The sequence below is a fragment of the Vollenhovia emeryi genome, unplaced genomic scaffold (assembly GCF_000949405.1).
Source record: "Vollenhovia emeryi isolate VEMERY1.0 unplaced genomic scaffold, V.emery_V1.0 DF939236.1, whole genome shotgun sequence".
NCBI lineage: Eukaryota > Metazoa > Arthropoda > Insecta > Hymenoptera > Formicidae > Vollenhovia > Vollenhovia emeryi.
Genome location: NW_011967130.1, coordinates 321,844 through 346,643, shown reverse-complemented (window position 1 = coordinate 346,643; position 24,800 = coordinate 321,844). Strand labels below are relative to the sequence as shown.

The 24,800-nt window shown below is 38.3% G+C and overlaps 1 protein-coding gene across 1 annotated transcript in view; it reads left to right on the top strand.

Moving 5' to 3' along the window:
* Positions 1–24,800, top strand: part of LOC105560219 — a 167,124-nt gene that overhangs the window by 97,268 nt on the left and 45,056 nt on the right. The window contains exons 3-4 of the mRNA XM_012009130.1: positions 1,945–2,080; positions 12,665–12,798. Coding sequence (XP_011864520.1) covers positions 1,945–2,080; positions 12,665–12,798 — 270 coding nt within the window. The remainder of the gene's footprint in view (positions 1–1,944; positions 2,081–12,664; positions 12,799–24,800) is intronic.

The following is a 24,800-nucleotide window of genomic DNA, read 5'->3' as shown; positions in this document are numbered from 1 at the left end:
GCGACAAATTTTTCAAGCGTGTTGATTGGCTTCAAGATAGAAAAGTTTTCGGGTATCTAGAAATTTTTTAGCTTGTAACGAATCAACACGCTTAAAAAATTTGTCGTACGATAAAGGTAATAGTACCCTTACGTGTCGCGGTACGTAAAAAAACGGCCAAGTTCCATATTGACTTGTTTGAAATTTGGTTAAAGACAACGAACTAGTGAGCGAAAAAGCCCGACGCACGAACTGCGAGCGTTGACCCATTATTCCACAATGCCATGCCCGAAGTCGACGATGGTTTGTCCCCAATATCTGTTTGCAATTCTCGACCAAGCCGAGTACCATCAGCGCTCGTTCGAGAAGCATAGATATCGTGCTTCCAGCGTATTGACACCGTCGCCAGCCAGCCTGGTAGGGAATTCAAACAAGTATCGGACAAGTAACGGTCCGTAAAAAAGGCAATCTATCGCAATCGGCATGTTGCCGCATGATCGAATTCTTCGGATGTAAAAGAAGCCGCAGATAATGATTTTGTGCCAAGGACGTGCCTTTTAAAACTTTACAAACGGAGCGAAGAACGTTGAAACAGTGGATCGCGAGTGAATGATTATTAGCTTTGCGAAATAACGGATTCAGTTTTAAAATAATTGTTTGCGTATATATTTTGGAGAGAGCTTTTATACAATTTTGCAGTGACAAAAGGAGGATATAAAAAAAACAGATAATTATTTTCAGATATCCGTACTATTCGATATTCCCTTTATTGGATACATTCGATATCTTGATTGAATAATTTTGCCGTTTCGTTAATTTTTCATGCACGAGACGGCTCGCTGGCGCTCGCCCGACAGAATTGATGTTTCACGCGAGCTTGTTATCCTGGACATTAGTAGTCTGCGAATGATCGATTCATACGCCACAAATATTGGATATCTCGCGCGAGGGTATCTCGGTGTCATCGCCAGTCGGGTAGGAAGGGAGGAGGGGACGACAAGACGCTACACGTCGGAGATTATTCCCTGGATAGCGTCGAGTGAGAGAGTGCCGTGGTTTCATATTTATTCCTGCCGTGCGGTGCGCCCGGGCCTTTGTCCCTGCTTCTGTAAAGTCAGTCGGGAACTCCGCGCCCTCGTCCACATAAATCAACGAGGAGGGGGAGAGAGTGAGAGAGAGAGAGAGAGAGAGCTAGCTCACTTGCCTTTCACGCTCCTTTCCCGCTCGTCAAAGAGCTCGCAATTCACCCTTTTTCTCGCCCCAGTCATCGGCGCGTCCCCGCTCGCTCGTGCTTCTTCCTCTTTCATTATGTAAGCACGGCTAATTATGCATGCTTCGTTTTGCTTATTCCGATTAAACCTTTCTCTACTCGGCCCCTATCGCCATCGCGGAGTCGCTTCATCTCTACTTCCGTTACCAGGCTCGGCTTTCCGGGCCACTTTAGTCGAGTGCCGGATAATTTCCTGATAAGGTGATTGTTCCCTCAAGTGGACCAGGCATCCTTCAACGCAACGAGAGCTAGGATATTCATGGAATATTTGCCGGAACAAAGAACGCTACGTCTTTTTCAAAGTTTTAATTTTATGTTTATGAGAAATCTCGAAGGAAAAGTAATCATTACCAGGGAACTTAAATATTGCATAATATTTAAGTTTAATATCGAGTTCAAAAAATTTCATAAAACGCAGTATGAAATGTTACAAGCTAGTAAAACCGCCAGTGTCAAGTCTACGTTTATTAATACGATTAGTAATTACGCGCAGGCGTCGAATCGCGAAACAACGAGTATCTAATCTCTCCGACACGTGTAACGTCTTTCAACAAATGGGATTATATCGAATCACATTACCCGCATGTAAATGACATTACGACATCGCCGCGGCGTAATAACGTAGGCCGCCGTCGCGCTTGATACGCAGGTACTTCCACTCGCTCTGTACATCTTATTGCGGATGTGTGTTTCAGCCCGACAACTCGAACAAGAGCCAGGTAACGCTTCGCAATGTCGACTTCGGCCTCTCGGGTACATTCATCTGCGAAGTTACGGCAGACGCGCCGACCTTCTCCACGGCCTCCGTCTCGAAGAATCTCACCGTAGTATGTAAGTACATGCCCTACGGTATTACCCGGTATCACGAAACTCCGCACCATGCACAAGGCAGACTGCCACTCTTCCGTTATCCAGGGCCCATGGCTTTACGCACGAGCGAATTACGACATTACGACGAGTGCCTTGGAAGTCGGGAGTTTTATTTTCATTACACCACGTCAGATAAGCATACGCGAGCGGGTGCTTAATTGCAATGATTCTAACTGTCTCGCGGTATCTTTGAACGAATGTCGAGGTACGAGATTAAATTTTTAGTTAACCGCGGAGAACTAATTTTTCCCACAAAGTATTAAAGTTGCAATGCAGCTCTGTAATGAACGGTTAAAAATTGCACAATTGTTTCGCGAATCTTTCTTGTGGATTATTTTTGAAATTTTTAATTTGTGTGCACATGTACATGATATGCGCACGCACGCACGCGCACGTGCGTTCGCACAAAACCGAGCCAGCAGCAGTAATATTTTTTTAATTTCAATTGAAAAAGCTAAAAAGGTTCGGTTATAATGTTCTTCAGTTTCTATGATCAGTGAATATGATAATTTTATACAATTACGCGCGATACATAATTAGCATTTATTTAATTATTACTGGCGTAAATGCTTTCATATATTTTCTTTAAACCGCGTATTTTCACGTGAATTTTTCTCTGGGAGCAGTTGACCCATGGAAATGTTTCGTTTATTCAGTTGTATTAAAAACCGAGGTCTTGCTTCGTTTTATGCATACAGCTGTCTTTTTCTCAAATGGAATGAAATATATGAGAAAGTAGTTTCGGTATTTTTACGATATTATAGTTTCTAATTCATAAATTTCAACAAACAATCACCATCGTTTTCTATTTATCTCTAACAGTCCAAATTGAAATATGTTCAATTTTTTTACAATTTCATCTCTTATTGCGAGACATTGTATTATTTGAATTTGTATATTTAATAAATTAATGTGTAAAAAAAACTATTACAAAATCAATTTTCGAAACTTTTAGTGTACTACACTTTTATTTTATTATTGTGGTTCTCTGATTTCAGTGTAGTTTTATTTGAAAAATAGTAACACGTTAAACATTTTTTTTAGTTTGTTAAGACGAAAAACGGTAATACGATAAATATTTTTTTTAATTGTGCAATAGAAGTATTGTTCAACTGTTAATAGTTAAAAAAGTAATTCAATTTAATATGTGTGCAGACAATTATATCGAGCAGTGAAATCACGCGGTGACATTATTTGTGCTAATTTTTCCCTCGACAATTCATATTCAACGTTGCAACGTCGTAAGAATTGAAGTACTCAAAGAGATATGCATATCCCTATAGTACAGCTGGCGATGAAAGTTCCTTCGTCGTCTTTATTAACTCTGTCGCGTTTGATCCGTCTATCGATTCTGATCCGTGTGTCGTCCTCTTTGTCGCTGAATTCATATGAGTTCATTCGTTCAATATATATCTGACCGAACAGTATTCGGTGTAACTTCATTCTGATCTGCATGTATCGTGCGAGAATTTGAGATTTTACTCATAAATATATTTAAAGAATGCCCGTATCAGACTACGGGTTGAGATTGAGATTAGATTGAAATTTGACCAATCAGAGTGAAGCTTACTAATCCCAAGTTTATGAATGTCACTATGATTAGTCAAATTTCAATCTAATCTCAATCTCAATCCGTAGTCTGACTTTACAAATGTTGTTTATACATTGTTATAAATTTGGTACATTTAAAAACTCGACTCCGGGACAGTGCGAGAAACTGTGATTAGCGAAAATCCACTTCGGAGAATCACTTACGGTGCGCGGAATTAGAAGTTTTGTCGTTCATTAAGGAAATTAGTTTATCATTCCAGCGTCATCAGCATGGATGTAATTTATCGCATGAAATTTAAAAGTTAAACTCGCGTAATTAAAAGTACGTCGCTTTGCATTCTATTGATAATCGTGTCGCAAACTCAATAAAGTGAATTCCAAATCGCTCATTTAACTTACAAGTGACGGATTCCATAACGCGAATTAATTAATCAAGTTGTTTATCATGTAGCGTGTGAATGTTGCAAAATATTGCCTATTGAAATACGTCGTTGTAATAATATAATCATACACGTTAGGTATTTATAAAATCACTAATATTATTAAAGTAAGCGCCCGTTTGATCCGATAAATATAATACTTTTGTAAAATTTTGCAGTAACAATATTATCGATAAAAAGAAAGTGATAAGAATCTAAAACATAGTTAATGGCGCATACATTGTTTGATATTTATTCATTACTAAATATCTTATTTGTATTAACAAGATGAATGTCTAGAATAGTGGACGATGTTTTCTCACAAGATTATTAAAAAAATTCCTTAAATCACACGTATATGTTGGATAACTTTGGAAAATCAATGTGGTTGCTTCCAAACACTTAATTGTTTACTTTTTTTATTTTCAGCGAACATTATTTCGAGATTGTTGATCTATTTTCGAACTTGTCGTATTAGTTGAGCGTCGCTAGACTAACCGATTAGATTTACGAACACCTGGGAATTCTCACTTTGGCGTTTGCGTTATTGGATTTAAGGGACTCGCGATTTATTCAAAGATGAGCGACTACGAGATAGTAATTTCGCCATATATCTGTCCGCTGAGCTCTTTAAATCTTCCTGCTATAAGTTACCAGCATTGTCGGGACTACTAGATGCTTTCTATAATCCTCTTCTTCCCGTAAACTCGCGGGAAATCGAAGATTTCGCGATGCGATGTAGCATTAGGGGACGCGCGAATTGTACGTCACGGAGACACGTTTTGCAAGGCAAAAATCGAGACTCCCGAAGCACAGTTAAAAACTTTCACGCGTATATGTTTGCACAGTTGCATCCTTTATGCTACGCATAAAGCTCGTAACGCACGGAACCTGTTCTCCCGTTGGACTTTTTGTATGCTGCTGCGCGTGCTACATTATTTGCCGTCGCACTGCTGTGCTTGTTACAAATTGTTACATAACAGAACATTATCACAGAAATGGCAAAGTCGAAACATAAAGAGATGCAGATTTCTCAGAACTTTTAATTTGCTGTAATTTAATTAGTGAAGCATTTACAGTATACTGTTAATCGATAGCGTTTTGTTATGCTTATATTATCGCTTCTGCTGAAATTTTTAATTATTTATAAACGGCTTCTGAAATCAGCTTAAATATATTCCGCAGAGTTAAATATTGTTCGAAATATTTGTTTGTACACACATGCTTTAATGCAATAGTTTTTTTTCCAATAAAAGTATAAATATCAAAAATCATAAAAGAATTTTCTACGTCGTTTAAAGGTTGTATGAGCAATCAAAATGGCTCGTATAGATACTACCGTAGGATTTATTTTCACGTAGCCTTTCACGTAACCAAATCATCAAATATATTTCTTATATCGATATATCGTCCGTTCTATTTCTATTAAATTACTTACTGTAAGAAATAAACTTTCTGCAATTTTTATTTACTAAGTACATGCATAAAAGTTACAAATACATGCAAATACTTCTTGTATGTGGCTACGACATTCATTTTTTTTTCAAAATTAAATAACTGTATTCTTTTTGCGCCTGCATATATTCTGCTTCGGTTAGCGGAAAATGATTCAATATTTTTATTATATTCAAGAATTTTATTTGCCGACGCGCGCGCGCTGCATATTTGTTTTATTTTTTCTAGCTAGGAGGTTTAATAAACGTTGCGTATACAATTTTAGCTTTTTTATGATGTGACGAAATTCTATATTAATTAGAAACAGTGTTATTATACGTAAAAGGGTTTTGTTTGGTTCAGTATCACAATATATTTTACTCGTGTATTATGGTTATATACGGTTATTCTTGAAATTCGTTTGCATTTCGGAAAACATACAGGTATACAGATATGTGGTTTTTTTTAGATTTATGGGCAACAATTTTGCCACTATTTTTCCGACAAATATTATGCGATGAATTCGGGCGATGAAAATGACGTATTATTTTTCTTATAGCGGCTAGACTAGGGATTTGGGTGAAAAGTTGTTTGAATAGAATTTATTTATGTCGAAATTACGAAACAGTTATTGGAACATGTGCTATCATTTCCCGTTTCGGAAGAAGAAAAATTTATTTCGCAATTCGATATCGAAAGGATTCGATGGACGGTCTGTAACGTCTTAAAGTGCGACGGTTACGGTTCTGCGTAGGATGCTGGAAAAATGCTTAAATATCAGAAATTCTCTGCTTCCTCGTCTCTCTTGCGTCTCTTGCGCAAAACGGTAGCGAAATGCTGAGTTCGGCAGTGTATTTCACGTTCTGCAATAATAATAACATCAATTGCGCACAATGCGCGTTGAAATGAAAAATAATTTGCAATTGCGTAACGTATTCGATTGGTGGACGCAATCGTGTAATATGATTTAGTCATCTATGCGCCTAATACTTGTGTAAATTTGAATTAATATGAGTGTAACATTGTGCACACTGTCCCTTGATAGAGTGGTATATAGTAATAGCAAAGTCGCATAAACTCGTGAAACGGTATTACTGAACGGTATTACCGAACTATACGCGAGCATTGTACCGCAAGTGTACACAACATCGTCAGTAATACAGTGTGCACTCCATCACTTCATTATTTTATATCCGAGCTATGCTATTTCTAGAAAGCATTCCATCAGAAAGAAAATTCTCCGGAAACTTTATTAGGAATGAAACGTTGGATCCTTTGAAATTACGCAACGCTGGTAGGTAAAGCAATTCAGATTTTTTTTTATATATAATCGCGTTATAGCCAGATGTGTGATGTGTATGTCGTCTTGAAAATCGCGTCTTTCGTCTGGGCGGCGAGTTTTTAATATTTATTTAGTTCGCAACGAATCCCAAGACAATGTTTTTCTAATAATTGAGGAAGCAACATTTCTCACATAATTTCTAAATTCTTAAGATTTAATATCTCAGCCATTAAGTTTGCAAGCTAAACTCGTGCTAAAAGTAGAACTTCCTTATAAATTAATCGGGAAACACGAATATCTTTATGCTCTTCAAACTTGATTCTTTAAACATTTTTATTTCAACGTTAAATATTATCTTGTGAAGCAGGTTGACACGTCTTTAAATTATTATAGAAAATTACAAATTTCGAATTAAATCTGTATCAGGTGCATGTATTTACGTCTATTTAAATTTATATTAGTTTTGACATGTATACATTGCTAAATGTATAATTATTCCGTAATTAATATTACTCATGTTGGAACACATGTTGTATGTACCATACAAAAGTTACGATTATTATTGATATTTACTCCCTAGTTGACTGGTATGATAGTCGTTGGTATGTTTATGCGCTTGTAACTTTCACGAGTATTTTAAAGCAGTAAATATTTGAGATCGCAATTAGTTTTAGAAGCTAAATTTCTACTCGTTAAATTTGAATGATTAATCCTTCAACATCAGAGACTTAAATATTTTAGCTATGATGGAAAATAAAAAACGTAAGAAAATCTCAAATGTCGGCAGAAATTTATCGAGTTTTGTCACACAACAAATGTACAATTGAATACCAGAATGATAGAGATGGCAGAAATATGTAGTATAATGACTTATTTTTTAATAAGTAGATAAATTGGAAACTTCTATTTTGTTTCATGAATTAGAATGTTTGAAATGTAACGAGCTAACTTTTATTGATTTTCTTTTGGCCAATTTGAACTTTTTTACGATGAAAATAAGATTTATTATTTCCTAATCATTTATTTAAAATGACAATTATTTCCTGGTAACGCGAAATGCTGCGTAAGGTATATTATAAAACGTAATATTTCACTTGCCGCAGCATCGCAACGTTTTTGGAAAATCTGGCATAATTTCATTTCATACAAGGTGAGGTTGCTTATCAAGAAAATTGCACATGTGCGTTAATGACGAAATTTCTACGTATTCGCGCTCTAATGTTCTCATGAATGTAAAATAGATTCAGAATTATATAACGCTCGAGAGTAGTGAACGCTATATCGGAATCGCTTGTAATTCTGCTTAAGCACGTTCCTCTCAATGCACCGACAAATGCGTGACGGGGAATCATCTCGCACCAATTCACTTCTGAATTTTCATTAAGTTTTGTCCTCGCAAATTTCCAAGATACTTTTTCCGTGTAGAGGCACGCGTTATTAAAATACGTTACCGTGGAAAATGTTTAAATGTACTCACGTACAGAAATTCTATAGCAGTTCTTTCATCATAACACCGAATAAAATATCCATTAGGAATTTGCGTTGTTACAACATTACGTTATCCGGCGCATAATACTTTTATTGGGTGCGTTTAATTAAATTTTCTCTCTCCTGCTATAATAAAGAATTTTGTAAAATTTTTCACAAGAAAAATAAATTTAAATACAAGCTTTATTAACATTTTATCTTACATAATGAACGATATCGAATAGATCAGTTCATTATATTGATATTGCGAATATAAATGCGTATGGTAGAAAATTTTCTTCGGTATGGAAACAACCGATATAATGTTGCGCAGACCAAAGTTTTATGTTACGATCTAATTTATACCGTGTCAATATTTGTTGCAATATTAATCAATTGTCACATGTAAAGGGTTTTTTTTGAATAATATCAAAGCAAGAGTTTTTTTACGCCAATTAACTGTTATACGGATGTACTATCGTCATTTTAATTGAAGGCATACGTCACGTTTAATTGGCACAGTCTTTTCATTTACGGGAACGTATGGGCGGTAGTCATCAAAAATTTGTATATGTGGTAGTATGTCATTCCAACTTTGAAATTGACTTCCGATAAGCGGAGAACAAGATTGATGATCGAATGATGCGCGATGGCTGTCGAAATTTCTGGCAACCGTTGGCCATTTCAATCTGCAAAATTCAAGGATCAGTCATATCACCCCAATATCCCAGCCATCAAACGCAGGCGAATGCATTTATATATAAAATGCTTTGAAAATGTTTCGCAGTGATAGCAAATATAAAAACTTTTGTAAATACATTAATTTCAAGTAACACTTGTTCACAAACGTTTATCAATAAAACAATTCAATGCATTCTTTTGCGAAGGTTTTAAATTAGTCAACTTTAAAATATTTTCAAACAGTGCGATTTTACATTTTGATGCAAGAACAGAGACAGTTCTTACTTCTCATCTTTATATCACATATTTATTCACATATTCGTGGAAACACTTTATTGTTTTATCGCAATTAATTAATTAAAAATGTGATTACATTGCATGAATTTTTTAACACCTATTAATCTGTTTATTGCTTATGCCTATTTCTCTAAAAGTCCTCGTGCTGGAATCCCCTTTTTTTTCGTTTTATAATTATTGCATTCCGATCTCTTCCTTTTTAGTAAGGTCGGATACTTTTATTTTTCCTCCGTCTATTCCCGGCGCTTCTCTGTCAAATATTTAAAGGTTTGCTCTTTTTCACCGAGTTGCTGTAAATGTATCACATCTATTTTTCAACAGGCAGTCTTCGTAGAAAAGCTGCCTCCATTGTTTTCTTTTTACCCTTTCCTTAATTGTAGTACTGTCTGGATATACGATTCCGATATTTTCCGATCTACATGATTAACGAATTTCGTTAGACAAGACTGATGGACACTTGGAAGGAATATTCAACGCGATGGTAGCGATCCGCGAAGATTCCATTTCTACCACGCAATCTTCCATCGATCACGATAGTGTCCGCGATTCGTTACGACCGGCAGAGACATAATATCTGCGGATCACCTTCTTTATTAGTGGCATTCGCATCCAGGCGGGAGGTTTTCTGGCAAACTACCCGCACCCCGGACAGGATATGAATTTCATATTTTACGATAACATCGCGAGATGCTTATGGAGTAAGCGAATCTTGTCCCGTGCAGTTTTCACGTGCTTAAAGGAAAATTGTATCCACACTTGAATTTTCCTGAACGTTATTTCCCTTCGTTGAATATCGATATTTTCCCGTATCGTAACGGATCGCGTTAAAATTTGCGCCGCGGCAAAAGCGCCACAATAAATCGATATCAAAACTTAATCGAAATTTACTTAAATGGAACGAGGAAAACTCCAGCGCAAAATAGGTAGACTTCTTTTGTGTCGCGGTAAAAACTTTTATCGCATAATTCCGCGATATCTGACAGTTGCATATTATTTTTTCTCTTACCTTTCATTCTCTTATTTTTAATGAAAGTTCAGGGAAAAGTACAAGTCATAATTATGAATTTTTTACAACAATAGACGGTAATAAAGCTTTGACGGTATTAAAGCTTGTTAATAAGAAGAAAGTAGAGTTGAAAATTTCCCGTGCACAGTAATATGCTACGTCATGTAATTTTAGTTATATCATAATTCAGGAATACTTGATATTTATATTCGAATAATGTTTAATTTACTACGAGACAAAGGAAGTTCTACATTATACTTTTTTTTCTGAACGTCTCAGATTTCTATTCAAGCATTTTTTCTCGTACAACAGAATCCTATATTAAATATCAGCCATTCATGAATTCCTGTTCGCGTTGCGCAAGGAATAGTTGCTTCGGTATCTTTATCGTGCTTCTTTATCGATTTTTGCACCTTGCTCGACACTATTCATTGACGGGACGTGGCAACGTAACCGGGATTCGATTAATCGTTCTATCGTTTCACGAGTCGTCGGTTTATCGTCGCCTCGAGCAGATCGTAGGAGACTTCACGGTTATTCCTTTCACTTGACTTACCAGCAATAGCTTCCGGTTTCATCTCAAGTATGTTGGCTTCAAGTGCTTCGCTGTATAAAATACACATATACGAAGCCCGTAGTTAAGAACGTGAGAGTAATCGAAAAATCCAAGTTGAGAGGATACTATGACGCGTTATTCAAGTGAATCGATTGAAAATCTCGGAATTTCTTCTATTTTTATTGTAATTTTGTACCATTAGGATAAAAAAGTCCAAAGAGACGACGGCATTGACGAAAATCGTTGAAATATTTAGCGAAATATTGAACTTGTGACAAATTCGATTTATCATATGAATGAATTGACGTTCCGGTTTTTTTTACAACATGAAAGATTTACATATTTCAGGCGTACAGGTTTAATTTTTTCGCTCAACGAGCACAGGTTATTTACTATGGGTATTATTGGGCTATTAATCGGGAAAATCTAATAAAAAACATGTAACCGAAATCTGTTTCATTCGGCTCTCTAAATAATTCGGGGAATTAAATTGTGCACCGTAATACGGGTTCGATGAATGTCCGGTTGAATGTGCTAGTAAAATTTGATAATAAGCTCTAGCTATTTTAATTTTGGCGCAAGTCTGAATGTATGAATTGCGGAACGCCGATTAGCATACGGTGGAATGAACGGCGATTATTTTCCAGCGTCACTCGAGGCCTGAAAATTAATCGCCGAGGTCGGCACATACATATTCCTACATTTCGAATTGTCATATTTTAATTAAGTAAACGCGAAATGATTTTTTAGATGTAATTCTTATAATCTCCCTGCTATTTGTACGCGACGCGTTCTACGCACGTGTAATTGGCAAGCGAAGATATTTTTCGTGTAAATACGTGAAAAATATTTGTGAAGAATTTTTTTTTTATTTTTATTTTAGTGGAGCACGCAGCGAACATTTAATATCTTTGGCCGCTCCGGACCTTGATAGCCTAGTGATAAAGTTGAAGTGCTTTGTAAATTGAGGATCCGTTTCCAGTGCATCCAATTTCTCCAAAAATATTTGTGCAACGAACGAAATTGAAATGTGTATATAATATGCATTTGGACATTTATACGTATATAAACATCGGCAGTGAATCAAAATAACCGCTGTTGCAAATACATTACATACATTATGCAAAACTGACATTTCTACATGTATCCACGCGTAATTAGAAAATAGTGTCGATTACGTTTGGAACAAAATTGATCTTAACGACTTGGCAACAATTGCGGCGGCAATTATTTGATTGTTTATTGAATTCGCAAGAGATTCTCGTTCTACGAGAGATATCTCGCACACACGGTCGGAATTCTTTGAAAATTAGACTATTCGGACGAGTTATGTTTTTCGTGTTTCAAGTATCGCGACGATTAGTGAATTTCCAATACAAAGTTTGCTTTATTACTTTCACACAGGTCCGTTATCTGTGCGGCGGCAATAGCCGGTTCTATTCACGGACACTTCATTTTGCTGCAGAACAAACAAGCTTTTAATCACAGTTTCAGTTTGCAGCTATTGTCTTTGCAGTGCAATGCCCCGCGTTTACCCGATTCGCGCTACCAACGGCAAAATCAATATCCACGGTGGCGCGCTTAATATTTTTCCACGGTTACGCGTTCGTAACTGCCTTCTGAGGATGGCGACGGGATTACGCAATACACGTACCCCATTGTACTCCGCGGAAGCGCATAAAGCTGGCGACATAACGGGGTCTCCTCATTGGCGCTTGAATATTGGATAAGTTCGGCGGCGAGCACGGGGAAACGGAGCGATTACGGCGCCCGCACCGCCCCGTAACCCGCCGCTTCTCGAGTTTCGTCGACAATGACTATAAGAGAGACCCGCGAAATTATTATGTTTCAGTTCTGCCCCGCGAAGAGCCCGTTATCGTATCGGAACGCGATCGCTACGACCCGGGAGACATGTTGAGGGCAAATTGCAGCCTGCCACCCTCCAAGCCACCGGTTTACCTCTCATTCATGCTGAACAACATGCCGGTAAGTGATGCCTATCGACACGATTGTCGTATTATCGAATCAGAGCGAGAGAATGCGCGCTGGCGATTGGGTTCCGGCGTTATTACTTGTACGATAGAATCGAATTTGACCCTTTCGGCAGGGAAAAGTACTGGGCGTGATTCTTAAACGTCCGTCGAGCTTCTCGAGAGGCAAATTTATATTGTTTACTTATTATCGAACGATCTATTTCCGCGTGACAATCAATTTGGAAATGCGATAGCTTTTAACGATCAGTTTTACTGTCTCAGTATGCCTGTTACGTCCCATTCGTCTGGCCGGACGGGAAATTGGCCAAGTGTGAAAACACGCAAACGTTGAAATGTACACGTTGTAAAAATACTTGGAGTCGCGGCGACTCTTTTTTCCTCTTTGTCAAACGGTCCATTTAACAGCTGCACCCCTTTTTAGCTTCATACCACTCAATCGGAATCCGCTTTTCTCACATCTTCTCGCTTGAAATGGGCCTTTTTATAAAAATTGTTAAATCGAAGACTATTTGCTCTTACCACCCCATGAAACTCGTAAGCCTCATTGAAAGTGCACAGGATTTCGATATCGATTTTCAATTTACGGAATGTATGTGTCTACATAGCTGCTATTATCATCGTCGCCAATGTTTATTGTAGTAGGAAACTCCTCTAACCGTTCGGAAAGGAGATCATTTCCGCACGTTACTATTTTCCCTTTATCGCCGAAATCACGCGCCTCGAAATGGCTTCCATTTATCACCGGCTTTTAACTGATGTGCGCGGAATTTGCATAGTCCTACTGCGAGGGCACATTTTAGAGCTCAATTTAGTCGGAAATAATTCCGGCGCAAGAACATTGAGGTATCCTGGCGCGGTCTAAGGGAGAGGCGCATTGACAGACCTTAAAGGGGTTAAAGCAAACCCTTTGTCCCGCGAAAATGCGCAGCGATATGCGTATCGTCTGTTTTGGCAATCCAGTTCTTACACCGGGATTGAGGTCCTGGAATTAGACCACGGATGATTAAGTCTTACCCGGATGCTTCGTGTCATCGTCGTCTCCGAAGATAAGAGGTTTTATCAAACGCGTCCGCGGGATAAGGAAAATTTGAATAATCGGATAATCCGTGCAAAAGCCGCTAGCGGCACCGGACGAAATACTAATAATTGCGATACGAGCAAAAATGTTGTCGAGTAACTTTTGTCGGGTGAAACACAGGTGGCACGGGCGCGGCCCTCCGGCGATGCATTACCCATAATCTCCGGGGATGACGTCGCGGGGATCTCATTAGCTGATACAGCTAAATGCAAAATGGAATCGCGGCCCAGGCCTGATCGCCCGCGGAAATCCGAAATTCGCCGTCGACCTTGATCGAGCAGCATCTCAATGTGACGTGTCTCGTCTTGCGAACATTTCTATTCTGCTGGCGTCCTTCTTTCACTCTTGACTGTTTGCACGATGAACGTTACTCAAGTAAAGAGAAAAATGATGCTTGATTGGTCTTCGTCAAATATCTTGCGACATCAATCGGAAAGATATAAACTGAACTTTCTTCCATAGAATATTATACTAGGCAAATATTTTATCTATTTACTTGTAATTCAATAAATACCTAATCACGATGAATTAAGTCTGGTGTCCACGCACTAGCCGAGACTTCTCACACGTCTGGCAAGGGTTTTGTCCCGCGATTTTCGTCTGGCAGCCGTATATTTGTGTTAAGGGGGTTCTGAGTGAGAGTTTAAAACCAAAAACAGCCATTTATGTATGACGTAAACGATAAGTGAAAAATTTGAACACGTCTGGCGCCCCCCATGTTCTAGCGAAAACGTCTGGCACCACTTTTTCGTGGCTTATTATTGTCAAAATTCCTACACAAAAGTCAGCCATTTATAAGTGACGTAACTTTATTGGTTTCTTTTTGCAATTTTAATATACGTCCACACATCGTTGTTCTAACGCCCAGACGACGGTTTTCGTTATCGTCGGGGCACATGATTTCGTAAAATATAAGTTTCGTCCGTTTATAAATGGCGTAGGAGAAAATGTTTACTGGCTCTCCGACTATTAGTTTTTTATTTTTCACAAGTTTCTAATGCTGTTTACATGTCACCATTTACATGTCACAACTATGCACCTAGATACAGTCTTGCTCATCTAATTTGTATTTGCTTTAGCCGGTCCAATCGAGATAATCAAGACGACAGCGAATCGTAAATTTCTTCGTAAAACTGTAACGATATTATCTCCCGGACGCGCGGCGTGATAATAAAAAGCCGGGAAAATACGAATCCGGAGAAATCAACCGCGGGTTTCATGGGGCCAGGGAAATTAGTATCGCGTATATACTATATGTATACATATAAGTGCGAGTAACGAAGGAACAACCGACGACGAGGGCGGGGGGGGGGAGGAGGAGGGTAGTAACGAATTGCCCAGGTCATGAGCAACCGGGTCGGTCTGCTAGCTTCTTACGGCTAACGTCTTGTCGAGAAACTCGTCGAATTTGCAGGGAACGTTTCTGAGAGCGTGGAAGATATCTTGTCGCGGAAACAACGGTTTCTTACGGCCGGGGCGTTGCCAGTACAAGTTTACTCGCGCCGGAAAAAGTAGTTTGCTCCTGGGAAAAACTTTTAGGTAGTTGATCTCTCACCGAGGAGATTTATCCTCCGATTTATTCGTGGAAAGTCTTTGAAATTGTTATTTCAATTATTATTGCCGTGCAACTTTAATGTTTGCTAACGAATACCGCGTGTTTACCATTTGCTACTAAATAGGTAATTGTGCAAATGCGTAACATCGCATTCGATTGTGGCGCACAACGAATTATGCTTCCTGCGCTTCAATGCTGCTGAATTTCTTAATGAAAAAGAGAACGCAACAAATCCAATTGCACAATGCTCTCTTTAGTTTTCGTTTTGCTACAGTTTCGTGGATATTTATATCGTGGAAATACATTGGAACTTGTCGAATTTTAATGTCACTCGCAAGTAATTTTATCGTCAAAAAATGAAGATATATTATGGAACAGGAGAGTACTAGAAAAATACTGTTTGCTAACATTTACAGTCTATCATTTTTTCCGCAATATTATTGTATGTAAGCTAAATAGATACCAAAATGTGTTTATTAATTATTGACTATTATAAAATATTAATAATAAATAATATTTGCTACATATGAAATGCGTATTTGCGACATCAAATGCGGGCGCGAAAGATCGCATTATCAGTAAAGTATTTCGATTGTAAATATAATAAAATGATAATAAGACTCTTCCCGGCTGATAAGCGCTTTCTAAATTTCAAATGAATGAAAATGGAAAAGCGACTATAATTGATATGCTGTACTTGTTAATTTTCTGTTTTCCATGCTGCAACACAAATATATAACATACGCTAGGGGGTATCTTCGATAATACGAAAATTGATAAATTACGGTTTTAATGACATGGCACGTCGCAAAAGAGACAAACGGTTTAACTCGGGCTTATAATTGCAAATGTTTATTATTAAATATTTATCATTTTATCGCTAAATGAAACGCTGTAGCGCATTCGTATATCGCCTATAATAAATCTCCTTTAACTGTACTAATATTAAGCATACCGAATGCGCTTGGAAACTTTTAATTGTAATAGTTCACACAACGCACTCGTATTTTCTAGTAGCTTCAGCCCAATAGCTGAATGTTTACATCGCGTTTACTTTCGCGGCTTGATATTCCTAAGGTTAATCTGCGCGCCGGCACTATCGCAGGCGCGAATAAATTCTGCGCAACTGACGCGCGCTCTTACGCAGATATCAATATGCAGTCGTTATCCTTTAATACCTCATAGCCCGACGTCGTAAGCGGCACTAGATCACGCGCGATCTCGCTTATCCTATTGTACATCCGCGACGTGCACGTGTGAGGCAACGAGAATGGAGCGTTCGGGCATTCTCGTCCGGTATATAAACCGATATAACTTTGAAGAGACGAGAGATAAAGAACGCGAAAGAGGTATAAAGTGTCTGTCTTGCACTCGCATTAATATACAACGTCGATAACGTTCTCATTGTGAAATGCGATCACATCAGTACGTTGATTTTGCACGTGGCCGCACATTCAAAAGGAGTACATCAGCCACTTATGCGCTGACATGGTATTAATTTTTCATATTTTTGGGAATCAGGTTTGATACTATTCCCCATTATTTTAGATTTTAATGCTGGGTTATTTCGTTGAGATATTTCTACGATTATGAAAGAGTCCCTCTCCACGCTTTATTTCCACCACGTCCTCCTCTTTTGCACCCTTCGCATCATCCACGCGAGATTTACACAGCCGTGAAGAACAACTTATCGGAATACCATGTATTACTCGATAATATGGACGGGATTCGTTATTTGAGTGAGATTTATTGTGGTTTTATGCGTCGCTCGACTCATATAACCGCGCTGCCAAGCCTGGCGATGGCAAATTACGACCTCTCTGAAATATCCGTTTGATGCTCCGCTTTTTTGCTCCCGTGATTTTGGTTTTAATAAATTTGTTGGGTATTTTTCCGCAGAGAATTAATGTTCGGGTGTTCTTTTTCATTTTATTCTCCCTTCGGATCAGTGCTTCAGCTTTTAACTTAAATCCGGGTCTTATTCGACATGTTAATTTGTGCCTTCGCGTTTATAACTAAAGTGAAAACGGTAAACATCAACTTTTGCTCAAAACGAAATAGAAACGCGTTAGGAGTCAAGTTTCGAGTAATATTTTGTTACAAAACTCGTTTGCAAGAAAATATTTAAATAACACAGGCAAGAATTTGCATATAAATTGTATAATAAACACGACCTTTTAAGGGTCTTTAACCACTTTGTAATTTAAAAATGTTATTATTTTCGGCGTTCATTTAATTTTAATTGTTTTATGTTAACACGGTTGAATAATTTTTAATTGACTAACAAAAAAATCTTTCCAGGCTGTACTTTCACCTTCAACTTTTTCGAAATTCATACTGTCCCAATTATCGTAGAGTAGTTTGCTTGAGTACCGCGGCATATAATACGAACTCTTCTTGTTATTCTTTGCACAACTCGGTTTCAGCCTCTTCAACCCTCCCCCTCCTGAGTTAAAAGAAGTCGCGACTTGCTCGCGTCTTAACGGGAGCGTCGCTGAACTTACTTCACCGCGACGAAACCGAGTTCGGGGTTACCTGTGCAAACAGAATCTTCGACATCACCTCCCGCTGCGCCCTTAATCAACTTATGAACCATGGTAACTTTTACCAATCAGAAACACATCCCGCGGGAAAGAAGATCGGGATCGCAGCTGTGCTGCGGGAGGGCGGGGGACAAAAACTTTATTGGATCGTAAGTCGCCACCTGAAGGTAAAAGCGAACCCGTCGACCGTTGTCCGTGCACTTACGACTTCACAGAATGATGGCGAGTATTTTCTTTCTCTTGCTCCGCAGGACAGTAGCGCGGCCGTGTTGTTTTTGTAATCTCGCGACGTATCCGACGGATATTGTAAAACAGGATAGGAAAAACTTAAGGACACGTAGTAAAATAACCGCCGGTAGCACCAACGAAAACATTATCTTAAACTACGGCCACGCGCGGCTCGTTCTCTCCTCTTTCTCATTGCTACCGATATCGTTTAGTACACCTTGGCAAACCATGATCTTCGAGAGCTGCAAGCTGCTCGAACCTGGGCACTGGCAGCTATAAATAATCGTTTTAACGGATCGATGCCGCGCGATTATATGCACAGAGGAGCCGAAGGATTCTCGAGTGCATGTGTCATTGAGCTTCCTTACTGTAAGCAACAACATGGTTGAATGTCTTCCAAACGCTTGTAAAGGAACATATGCAGATAATTGTTCGCGCGTTAGGCGTGTCTCTCCGTCCGTCTTAACACCGCACATTTTGCTCTTTCGACTTGGTTGTTGGCCAACGCGGCACTGCTTTTGCATATATTTGAATACAAGTCTGGCCGCTGCGACGGGGGACGACGAAATATTAAAAAGCAGCGATATCCTTTTACTACAGCTTCATTTCTCTCGCAAACTCTGTCGTCGACAACTTGATTTTAAATTAAACTGCGAACTGTGCCGTTTTTTGCGTGTATATCCTCCCCCCCCCCTTCGCACATCTACAAATCTTCTCTTGCATTAAAATTAATCGGATATGCCTAACGAGCAAGAACGAAAACTACGCTCTAAAAATTTATCGAAAGTATTCTACCGAATAGCGTACTGGTCCGAATTTCGCGCGACACCATTGAATTTACTGCATCATAAACCATGACCCCATGTATCGCCTGCAATTGCTGCACGATGCATCAAAAGCTTCGTTCAAAGTCGGCACTTTGTTACCATTTACCATTGTAACATCTGCGTTCGCGTGAAATTACTGCAGAGCTCGATGTGCGAACTGTCAAAAATTCGTATACCTTTGCCATACGGCATATTAAATGCCGTATTTTTAAAGAGTATCGAATCTTTTTATAAAATTACCTCTTTTATGATCAGCGTGTTAAATATGGTATCTTGGACTGAATGAACGTCTTATAAGTATACCATACGAGATACTAGTGAAAGAGATCGATATTTCGAACTTTTTCTAATTATTTAATCCGGCACGACGCGTTAAAGCAGCGTAGCAACGAACTTTCCTTCACTGTTAGATAATTTGTGTTTTCTAGTTTATAAAATATTCTAGTTAAAATTTTTGTCTAAATATTTTATACATTCATGCGTTAATTGAGTCCAAGTGTTAAATTATAAAAACAACTGAAAAAAATATAAAAATAACACAATGTACATCTATTTTTAATTGTACACAATATACATATATCTATTTTATATCGTTAATGGCATTGGATTTATTTGTTAAAATTTGCAGAAAAAAATGTTGATTTTATTCTATAATACAAAAAATGCAAAAAAAACTTTTGTTTTTTTATTATTTTATCGTTAAAAACATATTGATTTTACACAAAATTTATTTCAAATTACCGTGAGGTAATTGACATTTATTTTGTGTTGGAATATTAACGTAGTATCAGTGGCATTTAATATACCCATGTTACGTTAGTTTAACATAAAAATTGGTGCGGACCGTTTGGGACGTGTACTGTCTGTTAAATTTAAAGATTTTTCAACTGTGTTGGAACTTTATATTGAAACAACACGGTGTTATACGTGACCGCGAAGTGCGCTGTTCCAACGATATCTCCCATTCTCCGCGGCAAATAGACAGGTGTCTAAATGTGATAACGGGGAAAGGATTTACCGTGACGAAAGTACGCCCTTTATTTCTACTACGGCTTCGCCGGCCGGCACTGTCTACAAACACCGGCCCATTTTCCCGCATGGCTTCGGTGTAATGAAATGCATCGCTCTTTGAGGGTATAATCCGATGCAGATTAAAACCCCGGCTCGCCGTTCCTTCGCCCCGCATCGCCGTGAAGCAAATTGCAGCACAACGCCACGGGAAGAGGCAAGGGCGTCGAAGCTAATCCGACACGTGGCTCGTCCACGGCTTTATATCGAGGAATAAACGAAGATGTCCTCGACGAGAACAGCCCCGAAAACTCGTCGAAGCTGCATTTTTAACCCTTCGCGGCTGGGACGTCGAGCACCACTCGACGCTGAGCCTTATTGTCAAGTCAGTTTCAAGGGGATTGATATTCGACACGATGGCACCAATATATAACATTTCCCGTCCGCAACACGCAACTCGTACTTTATCGTGTACATGATTTATTTATGGGCCTAATTGAATCTTCGCGCAGACCAGAATTGGTAATTAACTGCTCTATTGTGACCGCGTAATGAGGCGAAATGTGAAAAAAAATGGCGGTGCATTCATATGCCCACGAGTGGTGGCCGGAGGGGTGTGCCGTAGCAGCATCAAATAACAAGTTTTTTTTTACTTTTTCCAAAAGATTAAAAATTATTTTCGTGCACCCAGCAAAGTCACGGCTGAGTAGCAACGAGACCGTTTACCCGATGTCTTTTCCTATTTCATTTAATTTACTTGAATTTTGTGAAATTTTACATCGCTGCTCCTGCGGAACTACGGCGCAACGAAATAAAAAAACGTCTACGCGCGCCTCTGAGTGCATTAGAGCCAGGGTATTACGATTGAAGCGGAACATTGCGCGTCGTCTCGTGATATCATCGCGGATTTCACTCGTAACATACGATAGCAGAAATGAGAAATTGAGCGACAACCTCAGCCTTCTACTCGGCCATCAACTCCTTCCCCGCGCTCTCGCGGTATCGCACCCGCCGTTGCTCTTTCCCTTCGCATATACATGCACAGATACATACGCCGGCCCATTCATTAAGTCTCGAGAACGTCCTCGCAATTTCTATAGGGTCGTCAGTAGACGTGTACACGACGTGCCGTTTGTTCTCCTCTGAAACTCGAGATGTCCTCCTCGGATAACACGATGAGACCGTGATGGCTAGTGCACACTGGCGCGATCACGACATGAAGTGATAAAGAGAGAGGGAGGGGGGAGAGAGAGACAGAGAGAGAGAGAGAGAGAGAGAGAGAAAGTGCGCAAGGGAGAAAGTCGCCCGAAAGATAATGAAAGCCTACACCCGCGACCTACGACTATGAACGAGACGGACGATTGCGGGCCTTGACTCGACGCGACGGTCATGGAACGTTTCTTTTCCGCGGTCTCTTCTTATCTTCAGGTGGAGACGAAGGGTCGACGCAAAGTCTAAAATATCGCGTCACCTTATTATCGCGTGTATTTATTTCTCTTGTATAAATAAAAATAATTGAAGAAATAACGAGAAAAATTAAGCAGACACGAATGCAATACGTTTGGATCTTTTCTTTATACGCACAATGTTTTATATGCAGTTGTAGAGACCACATTTCAATTGTACAGAATTATTTGTTCGTGTTTATTCGGTTTGGTAAATTCGGTATCAAGATGGAAAATGTACAATATGTATGTATTATATAATATATAAATCAATATATAAATCAATTTCGTCGGTTATTTTTTATTTGAATCATTATACGCCAAGCAAAAAGAATTTCAACGAAGATATTGCACGTGCAAAAATACAATGTATAGAGAGCATTTATTTAGGCGGCCGTCACTGCATATACATTTTCGTAATTTGCAGCAAACTAAGCAAAAGAAAACGCCGCTACATTTAAAACACGCGGAATAAAGTCACCGGCCGGGTTAACTACATTTTTACGGAAATATCTGCTTTTGCAGATAGTTAATGTCTCTTTTATGCATATATTTTCATAACATTTGTTCACCTCCACTGACAATAACGTGTATTTTAGCATAAGCATTAGTCATAAAATTTTTATTCGCGCTTTTCGAAGCATTTCCAGCGATAAATAAAAATATAAAAACGTTCGCTGCATTTTATTCACATAATCTTATCAAGTTCGCAAATACGAAGTATTCGGAAAATGGATTAAATTATTATAAAAATATTAACTGCACATGTGTATGTGCGTGCGTGTGTGTGCGCGCGTGTGTGTACGTATGCAGAAGACTTTTTAAGATAATTTTCGGAGAGTGCCCAGAGTACTAGTCGTAAAAGCCTCTAAAGTTCTGAAACTATGTGCGCGTGATCTGTGTGCGAAGTACTAAATTGTATTGGTTGTTCCGAGATAGCTAAAGTTTCAAGAATTTTATTACTAATAGATAAGAATTAAGATGAGACAATTATGCTTTAATATAATTCAATCGTACAATTGCGCCGCATAATTTCATCATTTCATCATTTCATCAAGGGGCACAAAGTGCATTATCCTTCCATTTTAAAATTACTTCAAAATATTAAACACGTAACATTTGAGCATATTAAAGCAAATTATGTATATTCTCTTGCAAGTATATTTCGAAATAACATTTCGCTTTAAACAAGCGGGTTTTTAAATATACCACTACTCGTCATTATTAAACATTAATATTGTTTAAGCGTAATTAGATATTTTAGTAAATAACGCTGTAAATTTTGTTACACTGGTAAACTTGTAATATTATAAGCAGTGGAATAGTAGAGAATACGTTAATGAAATGCACTCTGGATATCATTAGTATGAAATTTATGACTTTGCCGCCGATCAATTAATGTTTTGCAAATGGCTTCACGGCGACGGCTGCGTAACATGTAGATATCGCGTGAAAGTTATTGCCACAGGCTACGAATATATAACGGAAATTAGATACGCAGCGAATACTGAATTGTGATCAGTATATATCGTAAATATTGATGGAATCGAGGGAATATCGATCAGAAGTTTAGATTCCGTAAATGTTATTTTCATGCAAATGGATATTTTATACATCTTCATAATTGCAATCGATATTGGTGCGCGCACGTATCTTCCGTTTGCAGATATTATTTCAGAAGTATAATAAATTTAAAAAAAAGTTCAAATTTACGTGAATTGAGCACGACAAAATTACCAAGTCGCTGCCATGTGATTAGTTTAGGTTAGCAATGCGTGGCATAAACTTTATAATTATAAAGTTTATTTCTTTCATCTGACTAAAGTACTAAAAGATGAAGTACGAGCTGAACTTTCTTATCATAATTCTTGTGCGCAATTTAGCAATTAAAACAAGATATAGAAAAGTATCTTTTTTATATGTACTAGAAATGACAAAACGCGCGCTTTGCGGGCGCAATTTGTAGTTGAGCATTGTATATTTTTAAGAATTGGTATACACGCAAAGCAATAATTGTATGCGCAACGTCAATTTAAAATAAAAAGTAATTTATCACTCACTGATTCGATTTGTAACAGCAGAGTTGTACATCGTTAACTATGTATGTTAAACTGTAAAAATACAAAATGTATATGATTATTATAGATTAATTATGTAAAATCGAAATTATTGTATATTAAATATACTTTCTATTTTATATATTTTAAAAAAGGTATTTATTAAAATAATTACATAGAATACTGAAAAAGTCTTCCTTTTAAATATAAACTCACAAAATTTTATACGTATGGTTTTGTCTCTTATTCGAATCCTCGTTCGAATCATTTGAATAAATAAAATAAAAACACAGAACAGATGATTTAATTTGCACAAGTAGCAAATAACATAAAAATGTAAGACACTCACCTCACCGATTTCTCCGCTGTTGCCCGATGCCTCCTGAGCTTCCTCCTCCTCTCAGATTTCCTTGGTGCACTCACACAACACTCACTCGCAAAAATTATCGATCGCGCGAAATTTCGGGCACTCCCGTACGCGATGTGAGATACCGCGAAACGCACGAAATATTATTAACAAATATCGCGTGACTTTCTGTCATACAAATTAGACAAACTAACAACTTGCATTTGTTAGTTTGATTCGGCAGAATAGATAAATCACTTTTGAATTGGCGAAGAACGACAGAGCGAATTACAGCGCGAACGCCGAAGTCGCACAAATTTCTCTCTCTTCCCGAAAATGGAACAGATTACACGAAACCGATAGATAATTAAAAGCGCGATGCGTAAACGAGATGTAACCGCGACAAAGTACCACGGTTTACCTTCATATTTTAGATGAGTTAGTCTCGTGAAATATCTATATACGTTGATAAAGAGCCGTCGCCTCAACATGCAATTCGTTTCTCCTTACAAGTTGTAGAAACTTAATAATTACTTGAGGAACGTTACTTGTTACTGATAAAGGTGTACAAATCAATAGCGATTTATCCCTGCATTCATCGCGATCGAGTCATGGAAACCAATAACGCAAAAGTAATACGACGCGCGGAGCGACACTCGACACTGCTTGCCGGCTCGACGTTCGGCGAGCGAGTGATACCGCAGCGACCTTCAGATACACGATGGCACGCAAAAACATCGTACGTCACCGCGCCGAGAGAAAAACAACAAAAAAACGTTACGAGTTCGTTGTCCCACCTACGAAATTGAAAATTATGTACTTAATATTTTACATTACTTTGTTTCGCGACCGTTACTACGTTTTGCGTATCATTCTGCGGACTTATTGGTATTGATAAATTTAACGA